The sequence below is a fragment of the Haliotis cracherodii genome, unplaced genomic scaffold (genome assembly GCF_022045235.1).
Source record: "Haliotis cracherodii isolate W230 unplaced genomic scaffold, xgHalCrac1.p SCAF_3, whole genome shotgun sequence".
In the NCBI taxonomy this organism is placed as follows: Eukaryota; Metazoa; Mollusca; class Gastropoda; order Lepetellida; family Haliotidae; genus Haliotis; species Haliotis cracherodii.
This window is the reverse complement of record NW_027266286.1, coordinates 42,316,592-42,339,393: the sequence shown is the minus strand read 5'-3', so window position 1 is coordinate 42,339,393 and position 22,802 is coordinate 42,316,592. Positions and strand designations below refer to the sequence as shown.

General features: G+C 40.5%; 1 protein-coding gene across 1 annotated transcript; it reads left to right on the top strand.

The window, feature by feature from the left end:
• The first annotated feature begins 2,558 nt into the window (after positions 1–2,558).
• LOC139474841 (probable U3 small nucleolar RNA-associated protein 11) lies at positions 2,559–19,408 on the top strand. Its single transcript, XM_071257989.1, has 8 exons — positions 2,559–2,710; positions 2,967–3,028; positions 3,843–3,945; positions 4,372–4,488; positions 6,432–6,525; positions 7,096–7,226; positions 18,655–18,765; positions 19,260–19,408. The coding sequence occupies exons 1-8, from the start codon at positions 2,651–2,653 to the stop codon at positions 19,344–19,346; spliced, it is 765 nt and encodes a 254-aa protein (XP_071114090.1). The 5' UTR covers positions 2,559–2,650; the 3' UTR covers positions 19,347–19,408.
• The last annotated feature ends 3,394 nt before the right edge of the window (positions 19,409–22,802 follow it).

Below are 22,802 nucleotides of genomic sequence, written 5' to 3'. Positions count from 1 at the left end.
CCTAAAGCATGTAACTCATTTTTTGAGCATTTAGAATAGGATTATCTTAACTGTACTTCTAACTGATTGGTAGCTTTCAATCAATCGGGAATTGATTTAAATACTTAGATACACTGCACTTAGTATCATTCTGTTAACCGGGAATTAATTTCCCGCACACTGACATTGGTTCCACAGTATTCCGGAACATTCTAACTACCAACGGAACTTACTTAGTATAGTGGGGGTCACGGGTGGCCCAGTCGTCTTAGGCGGCGCGATTCGCTTTGCAGAGTTGCGTCCCTTGGACACGTCAGATTATGTTTCTAGGTTTGTCAGCACCATACCCGTGCTCGTGGGATTCACCGAAGTGTTAAACGTCTAAGACCTGCATCACTTCGGGCTTTTCTCCCACATTAAGCTGACACGCCGCGATATAACTGGAATACTGTTAAAAGCGGCGTTAAACCCAACTCACTCACTCACTCACTTAGTATAGTTAGACATATTCCTGCCCGGACTAGATTCACATCGGAACTGATAAAAGTTTACAATGTCACCATTAGCATTGAAAGTTTTACCAAACAGAAATGTTTTCTATATTAACATTATCTGATTTATTTTCATAAACATTTATTGCTTTTAATGTAAATATTATTATTGTTGTTATATTTTTGGTGGGTTTGGATATTGGTATGTAAGAAATATACATGTCATTTCAGTGTAAACTGTAAGCTGTTGGTCATGGGTTCGAATCCCAGAGATTCGTCCCGTATGTAGTCATTGGTTTGACAGAACCACACCCTGTGAGTTTCACCAAACTTAAAAACTGCCTTGAACAGTATTTGTTATATCTAGCGTAAGTGTCAACTTCATGTTGGAAGAAGGCCCAATGTGATGCAGGTCGTGGACGTTTATCACTTTAGCGAAACCCACGACCACGGATTTAAGAATTTAAATCAGGAAGAACCGGGAATTCAAACCCTCGATCATCAGAATGTGGCAAAGGGACGCAACTCTGCACTCTAAATTGCCGCGACTGTCAGACGATGTGTTGACCCGTGCACACATACACTAAGGCAAGTTAAGTTAGCAAACCAAGGAATTATAACTTATTTACAGTAGCCATACACTAATTCTTGGCTTACAAACGAAACAATGTTCCACCATTTTTGTATTTGAACTCTATTTATATGGACACACATGTGAATTGGTTCTTTTCAGCAAGTGCGTGTTTGGGACGACAAAGAGGTTTAGTGCACATGAGTTTACTGGAAGCTTTGAATATTTGAATAGAAGCAAGTTTGACTCAAACTGATTTTCTTAATAGAGGTATTGTTAAAACTGTATCACCTTGCTCGGTGTTACATTGTACGAAATCGGCCTTACACATTCATTTCTTTCATTTCAACTTCAGTTACTTGTGGGGGGCACGGGTGGCCCAGTCATCTAAGGCGCCGCGATTCTCTGTGCAAGGTTGCGTCCCTTGGGAATCCCAGTTCACCCCGATTATATTTCTAGGTTTGTCAGCACCATTACCGCGCTCGTGGGTTTCACCGAAGTGGTAAACGTCTGAGACCTGCATCACTTCGGGCTTTCCTCCCACATTAAGCTGACACGCCGCCAACTCACTCACAGGCTCAATTACTTGTGTGATTAATCAGGTCATAAGTCCACTTGAATGCGTATGATAAATCTTGAAACATAGGTTATGTAGTTAATTATATGATAAATGTAATTAATAAATAATAAATTGAGTTAGTGTCTGTACCCTCGAAGGGGGTTGAATAGTGTTAAGTAATGGTTCCCTGAGATGGTATGTAAAATCGCGTCATTCAAAGTAATTTTATTTCTTCCACTGATTTTAACCGCGGACTATTGCATGTCTTATTTGGCTAATCTTGCGTCTCACGTGCGTTCTGGAAACCTGTGATCGTGGCTTCAAATCCCAGATTCGTCCTGGTTTGTTTCTAGGTTTGTCCGCACCTCATCCGTGTTTCACCAATGTGGTTTACAAACGTCAAAGTCTAACTCAGGCTTTTCATACTTTCTTCACTACTGATAGAAAATGTACGAATTTGCCATAATCTTGTCTCAGTTTTCTTTCTTAAATATAATTTTGACTTTGAAAATAATACCAGAAATAATTTGCTTTCCCCGATGTAAACGATATCATTGAGGATGACACTTGCAATAATTACATGTAGAAGTTTATGCTATATAAAGAATACTATCACCAGATTATCTTTAATTTCAGTCTATGAAAAATGTATGATTCTTTTCATTCATTATAGTTTCCTTACAAGAAAATCAATAATGTTTATTACATAATCTGCACGATCATTAAGCGCACATCTTAGCTAAGATTAATACACGTAAAAATCAACGTGTATTGTTGTTGCAATGTGTACACCCTTTCTCACATAACAGACACAAATGGATTACATGAAACCACTATTTCAGTTCGAGGATTTTTTTGTGAAGAGTTGATATATCTGGTGTTCACCAAAGCAGACAAATCAGACTGTTAAGGCCTTCCTCAGTTACGTCCCCTGTTGAAGCTCTCTTTGGGGAAAAGGCGAGAAATAACCAACTTCCGTTCTATTTCTCACACGTGAAACATTGTTTGTGTTGATCGAAATAAAAGCATTACAAGACTGAAACTAAAATCATGGCGTCCTTTACAAAGGCAAACAAGTCAATGCGTCGGACATACAAAGAAAGGAGTCAGGTAATGTGTATTCAAACGGGCAAAGTGTACGTGTGTACTATGTATCATGCCAGTATTGCCACGAAAATAGGAAACGTCACTATTTACAAAGTTCAGATATCCATATGATACAGCTATACACATTGCATTACAGATTCACGTGTCGATTGATTGGATAAAATAAATTACACAGTGTAAATAAAGTTCACATCAGTTCAGGCATTTGTCGGATGAAACTGAGCAGTTGAATGAAAACTATCATCCCTCCATTTTTCAGCTTGAATCCAGAGCAAAATTAGGCATGTTGGAGAAGAAAAAGGATTACAAAGAAAGAGCAGAGTAAGTACATATTGCTATTGCTGTGTGGAAGTTAATTGTATACGTTAAATCAATAGAACCAAATGAGTTACACCCAAGTCTGACTCCCAGAAATTATAGGGAAATTTCTTCTTACATACACGAGACTTCCTAATCCAGCATGGCAACATATGTCAGCCCGATGTCGCTTAACATGGGAGATTTCCATCATTTTCTGAATCGGAACTGTCATAATGTTGTATGAGATGCATTAATGAGCATACGCGCGTGCTGCTATAAGTACTGTAGTTCCACGATGCACAGCATGCACTTGTAATCAGCAAGGTGAACCGGAACTACAACATGAACCATTTCCGGTTGGAGGAATATTGATTTGTGCGTGGTTTGGGGTATATGGGTACCGTCCTGTATTCTGATTTTGGTTAGGGTACATATCTGAAGTGCCCATGTAGTACTGCATTAGTAAAGGTGTATTTGCACCTTTATCAAAAGATCTCATGTAAGGAACATGATGATGTATAAAGAAGTTGAAATCCATGTTAACCCTGTCATAAACTATTTCACCGATGTTTGCAGTAGTGATGTTGTCATACGCAGACATAAAGAGTCAGAAACCATGACATTGATAGACATTAATACTAGTCCTTTAGCCAAACTGCCCAGTGGTTAAGGTATTATAAGGACTTGTAGGAATTTGCCATTTTGAAGGGTTTTGCTATGTGTTATGTTTGTAACTATAAGGGCTAGTGATAATTACCATGATTACTGTAATTATTCTTGTAGGTTAACAGAGGATAAATTGGGATTGATAATCTAACAAATCTGTTTCTTTCAGTGATTTCCAGAGAAAACAGAGGACACTAAAAGCTCTAAAACGCAAGGCTGAGGACAGAAATCCAGATGAGTTCTACTTCAACATGGTGAAAACTCAAAAAGTGGTAAGATGCTGTTTTCAATTTCTGCTGGGGGCCTAGGCGTCTATGGTGCCACGATTAGCAGTGCAGAGTTGCGTCCCTTGGGCACGCCAGAAACCTGTGATTGTGGGTTCGAATCTCGGTTTGCCCCAATTATGTTTCTAGTTTTGTCAGCACCATACCCATGCTCATGGGTTTCACTGAAGTGGTAAACGTCTTAGACCAGCATCACTCTGGGCTTTCCTCCCACATTAAGCTGACATGCTGCGATATAAGTGGAATACTGTTAAAAGCGGCGTTAAACCCAACTCACTCACTCTGCTATTGGCTACACATGCTCCTCTTGAGTGTGCTTTATTTGGCATGAAGTTGTTTGGATTGGTAAGGTTATTTCTATTGCTGTATAAAAAGAATTTTTATTTCTATGTCATCTTGTAATTGTCCAATCAGGATGGAGTTCATCAGCGGCGAGAAAGTTCGGAGCCAATGCACACTGAGGACCAGCTGAAGCTGATGGAGACGCAGGACCTGAGATACGTCAACTTTAAACGATTCACTGAGAAAAAGGTATTTAAAGTAGACCTATTGTAACATTGTGTTTGCCTCGTGGAGTTGGGGGGGGGAGGGGGGGGACAGAATAGGTCCCTCTGATGCCATGCTCTTTGCGAGAGGCACGGGTGGTCCAGTTGTCCAAGGCGCTGCAACTCGCTGTGTAGAGTTGAGTCCCTTGGGCATGCCAGAAACCTATGATTGTGGGTTGGAATCCTGGTTCCCCGATTATGTTTCTACGTTTGTCAGCACCATACCGTGCTCGTAGGTTTCACCAAAGTGGTAAACCTCTTAGACCTGCATCACCTCTAATAATGATCTAGTGTTGACTGAAGCTCATTTGTTTACCTAGCTAGAATAATAAGCAACATAAAACAATATTCAATTACCCACTCACAAGGACAATATTCACTTTCTCATTCCTAACACAATATTCACATTGTTCACTTACACATTCATACAATAGTCACTTTGCCACACAAATTGTGAACTGTGTGGTAAAGGTTCATTAAAATAAGAAAAATGCTTCTCATGTTGTAATATGATGTTGTCAGACATGTACCATGGTAAATTAATTGGGCTTCAAACTCAAACCATTGTTAAATGAGTAGGTTTTTATGAAATTTGTGAAAACCACCAAATATTGATAGTTTTATGACAGAGTTCATGATACGATGTAGATGTACATGTATGATCAAGACTGTCTTGCCTCATCAACAGATGGTTCCATAACATTGTCCTATTCACTATTTATGATACTTTCTACGTCGAGCCCTACATTAGGCATATAATAGTTAATCAGTTTGTCGAGCATTAGCCCAGTTTCGATATACTTCCCACTAACTAAACACAGAAAAGGTCAATATAAACTACTCAATGAAGTTGAGGACATGCCATAATAGATTACTAATAGTAATGAAAGAATTGGTTGTTCTTTAACTTCCTTTGAGTAGTATAATAAAAAAAGACAAAACAAGAAAGAATTTGTAAATCATGTAACTAATGGATATGTAGAAAATTAGAATTATTTTTTCTTTGTTTTTCACTGATAATATCAGCCTTATACAGATCTGCATCAAATTTATCTTCACAAGAAATATAAGTATATTATATTTCTTTCAAGTGGAATGTTTATAGTGTCTGTTGATAACACTGGAATTGTTTGACATTTGGCAGTGACTGTTTTTCATGCGCTGCAATTAAGAAACAATGGTGTTAATGTGTGACTCAAGGATTGTGTTGGCTGCTCTAACTCCAGCTGCATGGGTCGATGGCCTACATCCATGATGTTTACAGATGAGATGATGGATACGTTCTGTACAAGGGCAATTGTCACTCACTGTGAGGACACCTTTAACATGGAGCTAATTCCTTCAGGCAACTGCCTCATATTCTCCCTGCCTGGTTTGATTTTGAAAACACATTGGTTCATGACCAATGACAGGGACAGGCTAGTTTTTGCACCTTTAAAACATGCCATTTAATATGACCCAAGAACGTATGGAGTTATTCTAAATAAATACCAAAAATCAACGCCCAGTATGTCGGGATGAATTTTTCATGTCAGCGCTCAATTTAGCTGTATCAAACATACACCAGTGCAACCTATTATTGAAAAATGAATCCTAATAAAAAAATCAAGTTTGTGTATTACAACCCTGACTTGTCAACACACAATGATCTTCATCAAGTTCATTTACCATGCTACATCACTAATCCCTGTGTTCCGTGTAGTTTGTCATGCTTTCTTAGGTTTGGTGTCATCAAGATTATGTGCACATGTTCCTATTATGTTTTACAGCAATGAGTCATCAATTTGTGTGACTCTGGCAGCAGGCTGGCTTATGTTTCAACTTTGGTAAATTTATGGGTAGCAACCATGCTGGGTTTGGTGCAACTTGGTTTTCATGTCAATATGCGCCTGGTGCAATTCTCAAGGCCATTTATCTTGTGGTTTACAGAAAGTTGAGAAGCTGAAATCTTCACTGCATCTGATAGACTGCAACAGCAAACCAAAAAATAAACACATTGTCTTTGTGGACAGCAAGAAGGAAGGTGGGTTGTTACCACAATAATGTTTATATTTCATTACCATCATTAGGGCAGTGTGGTACAGACTCTTCGATGATAGAATCTCATAAACAAACAACTAGGAAGTAATGTTGTATGTTGTTTAACGCCGCACTCAGAAATATTTCATCTATCGGTAAATGACGGCGGTCTGTAAATAATTGAATCTAGACCAGCCAGTCCAGTGATTGATATCATGAGCATCGATCTACCCTATTGGGATTTGACGACATGCATCAACCAAGTCAGCAAGCCTGGCCACCCAATCCCATTAGTCACCTCTTACGACAAGCAAAGACACCTCTCATTGCAAGCGTGGGTTGTTGAAGACCAATGCTATCCCGATCTACACTAGGAGTTTCAACCTTGCTATAAGTTGGCTCATGGAATGCAAAGAGTCGGTGGGACCGTAGTTGATGTTATCGGTTGTCTCACATTGTTGTGGGTTCACTTCCTGATAGGGTTAATGGTGTAAGGTGTGTCCGAATGTGATACTACTGTTGTTTAACAAAATGAGAACTTCCCCCAACTTCATCAGATTTCGTCACTTTGCAGCCAAGAACTTTGATCCTGCCAAACATTTTGACACCCATCCAGCGTTTGTGAACAGAGCCTACAACCGCCCCACTCGCAGCATGCTGGAGTCTCTAGACTTGAGTAAGATGCTGGATGAGGAGACATTGCAGGTGAGTAGTAGCTGTCACATGTCAAATCACTGTCACATGTCACAACCGGCACCGTCACATGTCACAACCAGGACCGTCATATGTCACCACCAGCACCGTCACATGTCACCACCGGCCCTGTCGCATGTCACCACCAGCACTGTCACATGTCACCACCAGCCCTGTGACATGTCACCACCAGCCCTGTCGCATGTCACCACCAGCCCTGTGACATGTCACCACCAGCCCTGTCACATGTCACCACCAGCCCTGTCACATGTCACCACCAGCCCTGTCACATGTCACCACCAGCCCTGTCACATGTCACCACCAGCACTGTCACATGTCACCACCAGCCCTGTCACATGTCACAACCAGGACCGTCACATGTCACCACCAGCACCGTCACATGTCACCACCAGCACTGTCACATGTCACCACCAGCCCTGTGACATGTCACCACCAGCCATGTCACATGTCTCCACCAGCACCGTCACATGTCACCACCAGCACTGTCACATGTCACCACCAGCCCTGTCACATGTCACCACCAGCACTGTCACATGTCACAACCAGCACTGTCACATGTCACAACCAGCACTGTCACATGTCACAACCGGCACCGTCACATGTCACCACCAGCCCTGTCACATGTCACCACCAGCACTGTCACATGTCAGAACCAGCACCGTCACATGTCACCACCAGCCCTGTCACATGTCACCACCAGCACTGTCACATGTCAGAACCAGCACCGTCACATGTCACAACCAGCCCTGAAACATTTCACCACCAGCCCTGTCACATCTCACCACCAGCACCGTCACATGTCACCACCAGCCATGTCACATGTCACAACCAGCCCTGAAACATCTCACCACCAGCCCTGTCACATCTCACCACCAGCACCGTCACATGTCACCACCAGCCATGTAACCGCCAGCACCGTCACATGTCACAACCAGCACCGTCACATGTCACAACCAGCACCGTCACATGTGATCACATGGTTGATGCATGTCATCATACCTCAAGTGTGTGGATTGATGCTCATGACGTCAATCACTGGATTGTCTAGTCCAGACTCAATTGTTTACAGACAGCTGTCATATAGCTGGAATATTGTTGAGTGGCGTTTAACAACAAACAAACAAAGCATGGGGTAAAGACACAACATCCAACACATAAGTTTGATCTGTTGAAGTTAAATAACCTTTCCAACTCCTGACATACCATGTTATCCTACTATCAAGTGGAAGCTGTGAGACAGGGACATATAACATGCGTCTATAGTTGCACCCCTGCTTCTGACGAGAAGCTTTCAGCAACATCTCCAGCATGCAACAACAAACATGATGGACATCTTCAAAATTGACAATCATGTTCATCTGTGGCTTGATGAACCCCAGTGAAATGAAGGATTGACGTAAATTATAATGTTTCCCTGATCCTTTGTAGTTTTTCTGCTTTCGAGCATTGATAGATAGAAGATGGTTGATCAATCAATTGAGTGATGTATTATAAATCAGAAAGAAGTGAAATATTCAAATACTCATTTAATCCCTCATTCAGGGACCAACCAGGGAAAGTACAAACCTCGGATAATCACCCAATTCTTCACCACCATCAAGTAATATAATATATATGATATTAATATAATCCCAGGCTGACAACTGTTCCAATTTACACTGGCAAGGTCCTTTCCTCAGTACTGGTGAAATATAACAACATTATCTTAATATTTACGTCAAAAACACTGCTCGTACCTGCAATGAAAATGCTTAGTACTGTAAGAGCAGACTTATTTGCCCTTGAAATATCACCTAGGCCAGTCTCTTGTTTTATGAATCCACCATGCAGGCCTCTTTCAACCCCAAAAAATATTTTATGTTAAGACGAAAGCCCCCAAGTTCTAGGTACAAAAAACTCGCCTTAGGTTAAAAAAGATAATAGCCTTGGTTCTCAGGCACCGCACGCATCATCGTAAAGTTCACCGCACTGTTCCTTTTTATTTCCATTTTAAAAACAAAAAACAAAAATCCTTAAATATTCCAAGTTCAAAAGTATTTTACCATCAATGAATAGATTTATGTCGGGAGGCCCTTTCACAGGTTGATTGTACACAAACTGTTTATGTGGTTACACGACTGTTTATGTGGTTACACGACTGTATATTTGGTTACACGACTGTTTATGTGGTTATACGACTGTTTATGTGGTTACACGACTGTTTATATGGTTATACGACTGTTTATGTAGTTACAAGACTGTATATTTGGTTACACAACTGTTTATGTGGTTACACGACTGTTTATGTGGTTACACGACTGTTTATGTGGTTACACGACTGTTTATGTGGTTATACGACTGTTTATGTAGTTACAAGACTGTATATTTGGTTACACGACTGTTTATGTGGTTATACGACTGTTTATGTGGTTACACGACTGTTTATGTGGTTATACGACTGTTTATGTAGTTACAAGACTGTATATTTGGTTACACGACTGTTTATGTGGTTACACGACTGTTTATGTGGTTATACGACTGTTTATGTAGTTACAAGACTGTATATTTGGTTACAAGACTGTTTATGTGGTTACACGACTGTTTATGTGGTTACACGACTGTTTATGTGGTTACACGACTGTTTATGTGGTTATACGACTGTTTATGTAGTTACAAGACTGTATATTTGGTTACACGACTGTTTATGTGGTTACACGACTGTTTATGTGGTTATACGACTGTTTATGTAGTTACAAGACTGTATATTTGGTTACAAGACTGTTTATGTGGTTACACGACTGTATATTTGGTTACACAACTGTTCATGTGGTTACAAGACTGTATATTTGGTTACACGACTGTTTATGTGGTTACACGACTGTTTATGTGGTTACACGACTGTATATTTGGTCACACGACTGTTCATGTGGTTACAAGACTGTATATTTGGTTACACGACTGTTTATGTGGTTACACGACTGTTTATGTGGTTATACGACTGTTTATGTAGTTACAAGACTGTATATTTGGTTACACGACTGTTTATGTGGTTACACGACTGTTTATGTGGTTATACGACTGTTTATGTAGTTACAAGACTGTATATTTGGTTACACAACTGTTTATGTGGTTACACGATTGTATATTTGGTTACACAACTGTTTATGTGGTTACACGACTGTATATTTGGTAACTTACTAGTTTGAACAACGACACACAAAAAAAGATAACCCACTCAATATTTTCTAAAGCCCCAAGCCTGAGAATCAATTCTTTTAATTTTTTAAGCCTTATATGCCGCGATATACAGTATGCAAAATTAAAACATATTTCCTAATTTAGATTGAATTTCATAGTAACGAATGACTGTGTCTATGAATACATTTTGAATCATCAGTGTGTCCCACAGTCAATATCAGACAATTTCCTGATTAATGGGTGTCAACACAACAACTACAAGAAATCATTTGATGATTAGAAGAAAAAGGAGAGCTCCATGATTATCTATTAAACATTAATATATGATATGATAAAAGATCAAATTTTATAAGGTGTATTTGGTTATTTTGTATTATTTAAACTTTTGACTATTTTTTGTATGCAACATATTTCTTTTGAAAAAAATAAATTCCAAGTTTCCATAGAAATCTGTTGCATTTTAAAAGAAACTACATCTGTCTCAGCATGCTCAGTGCAAAAATATCTGACAAACAACAAATTAAGTTCTCGATTCCCACAGTGACACTTTTAAGACTCCCATGTGGAACTCCCCCCGCAGGCATTGTAGTGTGCCGCTTGTTTGCCTCTATAGTTAAGGGAGATTTATACAATAACGTTTCGTAATACCACCACTATGGCAATCAATCATACTGTTTGAAACAATTAGTCCTGAAGTTCATGGACCTCATAATCGGCCATTTTGGAGATATAAGGGAAATTTACAATTTTTATTTCATTACCACTCTCGTCTGCATAAACCCCAGCAAAGCACCCCCAGGGGTGAGTAGGTGATCAAGGGTTATGTGTAAGGGCAGTTGCCTCACAGCTAACCAGCAGACCAGGGCCACTTCTGTTGTCTCTGTGATTGGTGAATCGCTTCATGTAATTTGTCACATGCATTAAATGAATTGTGCAAGTGAAACCATGGATAATTTTCACAAGATTAGTGGATATAATCTGTCAGGTTCATTCTTGATATTCATGGTTAAATTCCACAGCGATACTGACAGTTTTCATCGGGCTTTTTGTTGTCTGTCTTTGTTTTACTTTTGTATGCTGTTTTATGTCAAAACTAGTGGTAAAGGACAATTGACAGCTTTTGGAGGCTTATTTTGTGAACTGATTGACAGTTTGATGACAGTATGAGTGTATTTCTTCTGTTATTTGTTGCCGGGAGACAGGTAGAGTAGCCTTGAGGTGCAGGGGTTGGCTTGTCATGGTGGTGATGGGACTTCTATTCCCAACATTTGTACATTGCCCATTATGGAAACACCCCACCCCAAAACACCCAAATGCAATTGTCTAATACATCACTATCCTGTATTATGCAATATCCTGTCCAGTATAATGTATTGTGCAATGCTAGTACATCACTATCCAGCGTTACGCAATGTGTACCACTGAACTCTCCAGTATGTTTGTATCCAATGTCAAGTATTCCACTATCTAATGTCTGCAGCCGATTTGGCAATGTCTAGTACAGCACTGTGCAGCTAAGGCCACGCATTTTATATTTTTCATTTCACGGGCCTGCCGCCCCTGCTGACAGGCGGCTTGGAAAGAGATAAAGTAAACATAAAAATATTTATTTTTATTATGTCTAATATAAGACCCTCTTATACAACAAAAAATGTTCTACATAAATTCCTCGTCTACTAGGGCTGGGAGGGTAACTGGGGTACTCAGGTCAGGTGGGTACTGAGTAGGCCCCGAGTACCCACAGGACTACCCGGACCTGTGGTTAGTCACGTGATATATTGTTTAATGACAATAATTATCTGGAACTCTATGGTTACACTACAAGTCACTAATGTTCGCATTTCTTTCTGACTAAGCACCATTGCTTCTGACCTTTATAGGTTTGAATAAAAATACAACTTCAGTCAACTACATTGTATGCATGACCAGAGCATTTTATACATGTATCTAAATACATTTTACCAGAGCTACGGTCACATTTATTCCCAATCAGACATTTTGTATTCATCTCTTGAGACCTGAAGCGGGTAGGGTTGGGTAATAGCGGGATGGGTACCCGGGTAGTAAATTTGGACTCGTCCCAACCCTATTGTCTACATCAATATCGGTGATTCAAGAAGCCAGCTGCAGTTGTAACTCCATGGCAGAATGACTATCATATAAATAAATAAATCATCGGCATCACAAATTTTTTTAAAATTTATTTTGACCGACTTTGTGTGGAAAAGATAGAATAAATCCATGAAAGATAAAATTCAAAAGTGTGGCCTAATGGATACCACTACTGGTTAGTGATGTCAAGCCTTAGAAATTCTGGTGTGTGTTTTTAGGACCAATGAAAACCTTATTTCACTCAGAGTTTGTAGCTAGTTCTGCTGATATGATTAAAACATGGAGGACTGGTTCAGAATTATAGCCCTCAAATGGCACCAGTCAGTGAGGACAACCATCATTGCATTGTTACTTGTCCTCAGCACAATGTAGTTGTCTCGAGTTAGCAGACTAGCATGTATTTCAAAGGCGGACATCCCTACTGATATCCTGGAGAGTGATGGTGTTGAGGGGAGATAGGTGAGTGTGGGGAGGAGAGGGTCTCTGACTCTCAGTCTAATGATTATGGTGTTGACTTTACAAAGGCAACGTATTCACAAGTCCATGAGACGTTATCCACTGATAGGGCAGAAACAGATTACTTGTAAATATCTACTTTGTGTAATCTGGCATATTTACCTGGATAACTGTTATTGCGTGGAAAACATTGATGCCAAATCGGTGTTGATGCAGATGTTGTCTGTACTATAGCTGCAAGTGTTCTTCACTCACAGAAGGTTTGTTCTCCTCATGAGGTGATTGTCGTAAGCAGAGCTGAACTAGGCATAGACTATTTTACCAAATATTAACAAGCTGTTATTTATATTTTGTTGATGGATCTTTTTTTTCATATTAAATCATAAGTTCAGCAGATAATAAATAAGATAGATTTCTGTTTGGTTTTTTTTAAATATTGTCTGGTGACTTTAGGTTCCACTAACTTGATCAGTAAATGAAAAAAAGTTAATATCTTTTTAATCTGCATGTTCCAGTTATTTGCATATTCCTGTTATTTGCATATTTGTGTGTAGACCAGACCCATTTGTTCACTGCACTGTTGATCTTTCTCTAGATATTTGCATATGGTTTGTGTTTAAATCTTTGTATGCAATCTGTTCAGTTCATTTAAGATTCCGCTTGATGTGAAATTATTGTACTGTGTAGAGAGCTTCCACATTGTTTGTTAAAATTCTCTATAAGGAGTTCAATCAACGTAGAAATAAGAAGGTAGGTTTTTGCATACTATTTTCACATCTGATTTACATTTGCTTTTGCATTTGAATATTTATTTTGACAACTGAAAATATGGTAATAAGGCCTTTGTCTTGTGTTTTTAATAAAAACTGAAACTAGAAAAACAAAAAAAAAGTGAGTGAGTAGGGTTTTACGCCGCTTTTAGCAATATTCCAGCAATATGACAGCAAGGGACACCAGAAATGGGCTTCACACTTTGTGCCTTTTAGGGGAATCATATCCGACCTTCGGTGTGACAAGCGAGGGATTTAACCACTAGACTACCCCACCACCCCTAAAATAAGAGTAAATTTGGAAGTTGAACTTTTAAAGACAATTCGACTGCCTTTATGAATTTTACAGGCAGTTTGCAAACCAGCAAATGAAAATAAAAGGTTGAATGGTTTAATGACATGTTCTGTTGCATATTTAAAGTAATAATGTGATCATAAATACTGAGTTTATGACATTTTTGCACTGTAAAAACTCTTTAGACAATGAAATCCTCTTCTTTGCATTCAGGGTGCAGAGTTGCATCCCTTTGGCACACCAGAAAACTATGATTGTGGGTTCGAATCCCAGTTCACCCTAGTTATGTTTCTAGGTTTGTCAGCACCATACCAGTACTCGTGGGTTTCACTGACTTGGTAAACATCTGAGACCTGCATCTCTTCAGGCTTTCCTCCCACATTAAGCTGACACGCCGTGATATAACAAGAATACTGTTAAAAGTGGCGTTAAATCCAACTCACTCACTCACTCTTCTTAGCATTCACCCGAGCATTGCATTGATTTCAACTGTATGGGTAACAGAATCTCAGCATGCTTTTTATCATTACTGAAATAATGCTTTAGGGAAAATCATAATAAACCTAAACAAAACAACACAATGAGTGTGTGTATAAAATGACATCGTAATCTGCCATTACTCTATTTTATGAATAATTTACGTCAATTCAAATATAAAATTCACTCACTAAACATATTGATTCATTTGTACCCAACACTTCAATTACTGGCAACAAATAATCAGAATTATATACAATTCATAAATCGCCACCATCCACAGTTTTGAAGAAAAAAAAGAAATGCCTGTTAACATGATTAAAATAACTATTTTTGCCCAAAAAACTTCAATAGGTTTAATGTATTGAGTCTAATGTAGCAAATCGTCAATCATGATCAATTCAGCACTTTCCTGCATTTTGGAAATCAATCTCTTCAAATGACCACAAAGGCTTTAAAAATTTTGGACATGAAATCCGTGAATGCTTCGTCAGCACTCCCATCCTATCCATTGAAGGGAGAGTGGTTCACTTATGTCGTACTTGTATTTGTTTAGTTAATTCCCCTGGTGTAATCCATGGGTTGTGAAGAACATGCTGGTATCACATTTCAAACACCCTTTTATTGGACGGGGGCTGTACAGGGTCGCGTTTCACTCGTAGAATTGCTAGTCAAAACCACGCTGTTTTTCTATGAACCCGAGAGGCTCTTTTTTTGATTAAATGGTCGGCTAGTTTTCTTTGGAATCCTTGCAAGAGTTTGCTTAGCAATGAGAAAATATTTTCTCATAAAACTTTCTGGAGGGAGTTCCAATATTTTGTCAAAACATGTTATTTTTGCTAAAAAACTCAACATCTTCTTCAATCAGAGCTACGAACATATTGCAATAAGGGCTTTTCATTTTCATCCAATTTCTGACGAGCTCCTCGCCAAATTGGAGAAGAGAAAAGAGCAAGGGGGCTTTGATAAGCATGGTAGTGTTACCCTTTGTAATCCATGGCTCCCTGGTTTAGCGATCGCTACTACGCGAGGGTGCTGTTTTGGTAATTGATCGACCTTTGTTTACACTGCAAGGCCTCTCATTGGGATCCCCGAGGGTCCGTGTGATGCAACGTCCCCTCGGAGGTGGGGGGCAGGCCGATAGGTGAGTCAGTGGTATCACAGATGGGATGACTTTGTCTGATTTAACTGGACGTTGATTGAATTTGGATGGTTTTCATTACGCTCATTTTGACCATTAGCCCCCAAGTGCTGTGTGTTGACAAAAACAGTCAGCTGATCGGCAGCGTCAATTTCGATATTGATTTCACAAGCCGCCCAAGTCCCACAGTGATTCCCCTTGCTTCTTGTTGTCGGTTGAAGATTCCTCTCGATGGCGACTCGTTAATTTCTCCCCGACATCTACAAGGCATGTTTTGATGATCAGCATGCTCGGATGTTAGTTTCCCAATTTCAGTGTTTGTACAGTGGATGTCTGTCACCTCAGCACGTCTGTAGCATGTCAGTCATGATAAATTGCCCACGCGGGGTGATGGGCAGCTACAACCAGAGCCACAAAGAACAGCCTGTTATGCAGATTTGCCTTCCTTTGTTGCATCATGGCTGTTAAACTTGCATGGTGTAGATACAGTTGAAACTGGGGTATTTTTTGGCGTGTTTTTGTTTGTGTTTGACAAGTCATGTTTATTTCACATGTAGTCATGTCATTAAACGCGGCTCAACATCTTTCTGAGTCCTCCCTCTCTTGATGTATTTATGGAAGCATATATCATACTGACAGATACAGTACTAAAGTTAGATTTAACAAGGGCTGCGGCACGTTATACCCCGCCATACAGTCAAATCTGGCATTTCTGGCTTTAATGAGAGACTTGGGTTCTCAAGACAACAAATTGAAAGCAAGCTGCACATTGTAATATCAGGCAGTGGAACCTCCTCAAACATGTATGAAATTCCTTTTGTCTGTTTGTTTGTTGTTTAACGCTGCACTTAGCAAATTCCAGCCATATGACGGCGGTCTGAAAATAATAATCGAGTCTGGACCAAAAGAATCCAGTGATTGACATTATGAACATCAATCCACACAATTGGGATACGATGACATACATCAACAAAGTCAGCGAGCCTGACCACCTGATTGATCCCGTTACTCGCCTCTTGCAACAAGCATTGTCACCTTTTATGGCATGGGTTGCTGAAGGCCTATTCTTCCCCGGATGTTCACGGGTCAAATTCCTGATTAGGATGGTAACTATTCAGTAGGCAGTAAGAGATTGGGGTGGAAGCTTGTCTGTAGGCAGTAAGAGATTGGGGTGGTATCATGGCGGGTAACACCAGAAATGGGCTTCACACATTGTACTCATGTCGGGAATCGAACCCTGGTCTTCGGCGTAAGAGATTAGGGTGGTAACTTGTCTGTAGGCAGTAAGAGATTGGGGTGGTAGCTTGTCTGTAGGCAGTAAGAAATTGGGGTGGTAACTTGTCTGTAAGCAGTAAGAGATTGGGGTGGCAACTTGTCTGTAAGCAGTAAGAGATTGGGGTGGTAACTTGTCTGTAGACAGTAAGAGATTGGGGTGGTAACTAGTCTGTAGACAGTAGGAGATTGGGGTGGCAACTTGTCTGTAGGCAGTAAAAGATTGGGGTGGCAACTTGTCTGTAGACAGTAAGAGATTGGGGTGGTAACTTGTCTGTAGACAGTAAGAGATTGGGGTGGCAACTTGTCTGTAGGCAGTAAGAGATTGGGGTGGCAACTTGTCTGTGGGCAGTAAGAGATTGGGTTAGGTAACTAGTCTGTAGGCAGTAAGAGATTGGGTTAGGTAACTAGTCTGTAGGTAATAGGAGATTGGGGTGGTAAGTAGTCTGTAGGCTGTAATGGGGTGGTAACTAGTCTGTAGGCAGTAAGAGATTGGGTTAGGTAACTAGTCTGTAGGTAATAGGAGATTGGGGTGGTAAGTAGTCTGTAGGCTGTACTGGGGTGGTAACTAGTCTGTAGACAGTAGGAGATAGGGCTGGTAAGTAGTCTGTAGACAGTAGGAGATTGGGGTGGTAACTAGTCTGTAGACAGTAGGAGATTGGGGTGGTAAGTTGTCTGTAGGCTGTACTGGGGTGGTAACTAGTCTGTAGGCTGTAATGGGGTAGTAATTATCCAGAATATGAAATGGTCAGCCCCCTATGCCCCTGGGTGCTTAATATGTCGACTACAGAAAATTCTAAACTGAGGATGTTGTATCCCATCTTGACCTGATGTCATGTTTGTAGACGGAAGGTGATGGAGAAATGATAATCTGGAAGCCAGGCCTTCATAACACATTCTAAATTAGGGTCCGGACCGCCTCCATGGTCTAGTACTAGAGTGTAGATGTTGAAAGTGGAAGGTCCGGGTTTGATCCCCCACCTCGTCAAAGACCAAAACGACGTTAAAAGATGGTTCTTGTTGTTAACATGTATGACACTCGGCATTAAGGGGCTAAAACAAGGACTGGTCGCCTCGGAGTCAGTCTACTGTGTCCGAGTGGGGTATTCATGTTAAACTGGGGCATTGTATCTCAGTGGGCTAGCACTATAAATCGGCATCAGTCCGGACTAGTACAAGCAGCCACACACACACACACGCACATGTGCAGGCACGTCGCTACGTAAGTGCTGTAATCTTTGAAGCAACGTTAAACCCCTTTCCACCTCACCTCACCTCACCTCACCTCACCTCACCTCACCACATCACATGAGGTTCCTGATGGCACTAGCATGAAACTCAAAAACTCCTACCTTGTCCTACATGTAAGATTGGTCCAGGGTTTTTACTGGGGTCTATCTATTTTGGAGACCGCACCACCCTGCGCGGCACCCCAACCCATCCCACCACACTCCACCACACCCCTCCCCACCACACCACACCACTGGTCATGTGATGACACATGCATTTGGTTTGCATCCTTGGCAAATAACATATGTTCTGCCTGCAGATGATTGCTGAATCAGGGTTAGAAAAGACACCAGCATGCTAGTCCGAGACATATGGAAATTTGGAAATCTATCTATGTATTGTTATTTCAAAAACTTGTCCAACTGGTATAGATTGGCTGTAGCTCATATCTTGTACATGTCAGTGTGTAGATACTGTTGTTGTTCCCAGGACATCGCCGTGGCAACACACAAGCGCTACAGTGAACTGGGCAAGAGGATAGAGAGAGAGAGGGACCTGAGTGTCGTCGCTGACAAGATGGAGACCAAGATCCATCTGATGGTGAGTTGATCACTTCCTTGCAGTGTTCATAGCAGTCATCATGATACTCTCCACTTTATTAGACAGCTGTTGTGTGTTTAAGTGTGGAAGAAGACTCAAAATCATGTATCTTGATTATCAGCAATTGGTTATCAAGTGTCAGGATACTCAAGTTGTCTGGTTGTTTAAGATGCCACATTTCCCTGAAAAGAGTTGCCTCCCTGAGCTTTGCCAGGATTCACTGATCTTGGGTTTGAATTGAATTTGTCCTGATTAGTATTATCATTTCTCTGCACCATGCTTCTAGTTTCTCCATAGTGGTAAATGTCACTTTCCTCCACAGAAATACTCCCAAAAATGTCTTCAGTAGTAATTCCAGAAATGAAAAAAAGTAGATTTTAATCTGTCGTCCATAATTTTGATTTCTCTTTTTATCATCTTGTTCACTTTCCCATCTAACTTTAAGAAATCACTTATTAATTTTGATTTGGAGACTTTGACTTTTCCTTCATCAGGACAAGGAGGCCAGCAAGGAGAAGGTCAAGGACGAAACTAAGACCGCACCTGCCCAGTACCGATGGAAGCCGGTCAGAAAGCGATGAACTCCACAACTACTAAGATTTTTGTACAGCTTGTAAATAGTCAATAAATATTTGCCCATGTTCTTCATGTGCACTTTTTTCAAGAAGCGGATGTAACACTGTGACTACAGCTTCGTATTAGTGGTACATATCACAGAGCTGTCAAGGTCAAGGACAGTCAACTCCAGGCATAATCAACTCCAACAAGACTTAGTCAGTAATATCTGGGATACATATGAGCCAAATAGGAGATGCATGTATCACTGGCAGGTGTATAAGATTTATTTTTTTGGCCTTGTTCAAGCATTCAACTGATAAAATCCTTTTACACACTAATGTCGCATGTGGAGAATTGATCATTATCAGTAAAAGGAGACTATGCTTGTCGTAAGAGACAACTAACAGGATCGGGTGGTCAGACTCGCTGACTTGGCTGAAGCATGTCATTGTATCCTAACTGCGTGAATCAATGCTCATGACATCAATCACTGGACTGTCTGGACCAGTCACGATCGCCATCATATAGCTGGAATATTGCTGAGTGAGGTGTTAAACAACAAGCAAACAAACAAACAAACAAAGATAAAGCTCATTACATTTGATTATATCTTTATTGGTCACCTTTATTAAGGCCAAACAAGTAACATTTTTTTCACAAGTTAGTCTGCCTTACACAAAAAAAACACCAAACTAAAGAGACGCAGAGAGATAGTGCTGTGTTTAATAATCCCAAAATAGACACACATGTAAGTGTTTCTCTTTCTGCTTTTAATCAAGACTTTTGTAATAGAGTAGCATCTTATTTTACAGGTATTTTCAAAATGATATCCTTAACTTAATATTTTTCATTGACTTTTGGTTCTTAATTTTTTTCTAACATATTGACATAGGCATTGAGGTAAAGACAAGGAAAAATCTTTGTGTGACCTTATTCAACCTGTATCAGGATCTGACTTTCTTTCATCAAATTGTATATTGTTCACTCGTCAGTGTTTGGTAACTGGCAGCCTGAAATACGGCCATGGTGAACAAGACAAACTTCCGGCACCTTGGAGACACCTTGGCTGTATACACCCCATGGAGCTGAGAATGCCGTTGAAGTGCATACTGATCTGTCAACCAGGATAACACTGTTTTGAGTAGGTTCTAGTTTTGAGTATTGAATCTAGAACTATAAAAGTATCAATCCTTATTGTGTTTTCCACATTGAAATAAAAATGACGTTTCACTTGAGCTGCAGTTGACAATCTCACAATGACGAAAGTGGTCAGCAAGTCGGCTCATAGTCTGCCATTTCGCAGTACAGAGTTGTGTCCCTTTATCGTGGTTTCAGAACCCAATGGTTGTAGGTTGGAATCACCCTGAAGTCTTTGTTCATTGTCGCATAGCTCGTGAACTCACTCACTTACCCCACAGTTAAACAGGAATGAGTTATTTTGTAACAGGTATGTTGACCTTCATTGACTTAACCCAGAACTGCTGTTTAATAATGAATTATAATTATATACTTGTCAACTGACAGATACTGTGATATAATTTCCATATATATGTGTATTGTCAGGAATCGGTTGTGACCTGGGGAGCACGGGGCGGAATAAGTCCCCAGCACACCATCGCTTGTCGCAAGAGCGACGTAATTGGGGATTCCGGGTTAGAAATGGTCACTAGCAACGTATGCTGGTTGTAAGGCGTGATTTAATGGGTCGGAAGTCTGTGACTTGGTTGTGGTGTGTCAACGTATCTCGGCGGCGTCGTCCGTTGTTCATAATATCAATCACAGGATCAACCCGGACTCGAATTTTTACTGTCAGACTCTCATGGAAGGACTTTTGAGTGCAAACAAACGCGCACATACACCAAATACCGAATACTGCTATCAAAAGTTGAATAGTCTATATGCATCTCCTAAAAACTTTCCTACGTGTCTTATTTGATGGAATAACGATTATATGAAGAAGCATCCTGAAAATGTCGGCAAATCACACAGTCTGGCTACGATGTGCTGGGTTGGTTTGTTGGTTTGTTGTTTAACGCCGCACTCAGCAATATTCCAATATATGACGGCGATCTGTAAATAATCGAGTCTGGACCAGCAGAGACCATATATGGGCCCAGGCAATCCAGTGATTAATATCATTCGCATCGATCCACGCAATTGGGATGGATGACATGCATCAACCAAGTCAGCGGGCCTGACCACACGATCCCGTTAGTCGCCTTTTACGACAAGCATAGCCACCTCTTACGGCAAGCATGGGTTGCTGAAGACCTATTCTACCCAGGAATCTTCACGGGTCACGATGTGCAGGGACACCGATGGGTCGTGTTTGATGACAGAACAGGACACGGAGACCAGTTGTTCGCTGAACACTATCTGCTGTGGGAGTACCAAGCATGGAGCGAATGTATCACAACAGACGATTGTCACAGGGTGCTTATCATAAGACAATGGAGCTATTATATTATACACAGCATGGTCGAGCTGTCATCTCTCTTGCTCGCCTCGCATGACAAGCAAGAGAAGCTCTCATAAAATATGTCGACTCCCTCCATTGTCCTGTCAACAGCACTTTAGGAGCATAAGCCACTGTTACAATCGCATCAAAAGAAGGGGTCATAAAATACGATTTAAACCAGAAAGCAGTCGGACAAATTGGGTTTAAAAACCGAGTTCTATAATCGGCACATATTTTTCAGATATATATTGTACATGGTGGACTTGTGGAATGGGGTTTAACGTCGCTCAAGATAATTGCACTTCTATAGCGACGTGCGTGCTTGTGGTACTAAGTCCGAGCTAATGCCGGTTTTATAATGCCAGACAACTGAAAAACTGTTATAGTTTGACATGGATATCCCACTCAGACATATTATACTGACTTCGAGCCGACCATTGCTTGTTTTAACCGCCTTTATGCCGAATGATATCTTTTAACGACATTTTGTATGTCGCGGCCGAGGATCGAACCACTGACCTCCCGCTAACCGGGCAGACGCTATATCCACTATACCACGGAGGATGTCGCTCAATTAGTAGGCCTTTCAATGATACTTCGGCGTAAATATTTAATTTTCATGACATTACACAGTTATGACAGTCGACTGAGGGTTGAGTCGACATCCAGTATATGGAAACGATTTCCAATGTCACCTTGATGCAAAATATGAAAATTACAACTACATAACATTCAAATTGAACCGCGACATCAAAGACACGCACTTCATGAATAACTGTCATTTAAAATTTGAAAAATAATGAGCGTCATAATTCAAAATTATGTGAAGAGATAGTTCAAAATAATTCAAAATTATATGTAGAGCAGTCGATTACTGCGAAACACCAGTGTCCTGTTATGTTGTAAGTGAGTGAGTTGGGTTTTACGCTACTTCTAGAAATATTCCAGCAATAGCACGGCGGGGGACACGAGAAATGGGCTCCACACATTTTTTCTCCACGTAAGGAATTGAGCCCGGGCC

Bases quoted from the DNA above. Each gene is read 5' to 3' on its own strand.
- LOC139474841 (XM_071257989.1), top strand. From the start codon at position 2,651: ATGGCGTCCTTTACAAAGGCAAACAAGTCAATGCGTCGGACATACAAA. The intron at 3,946-4,371 runs GTAAGATGCTGT...TTGTCCAATCAG, and splicing joins TGGTGAAAACTCAAAAAGTG to GATGGAGTTCATCAGCGGCG. The intron at 7,227-18,654 runs GTGAGTAGTAGC...TGTTGTTCCCAG, and splicing joins TGGATGAGGAGACATTGCAG to GACATCGCCGTGGCAACACA.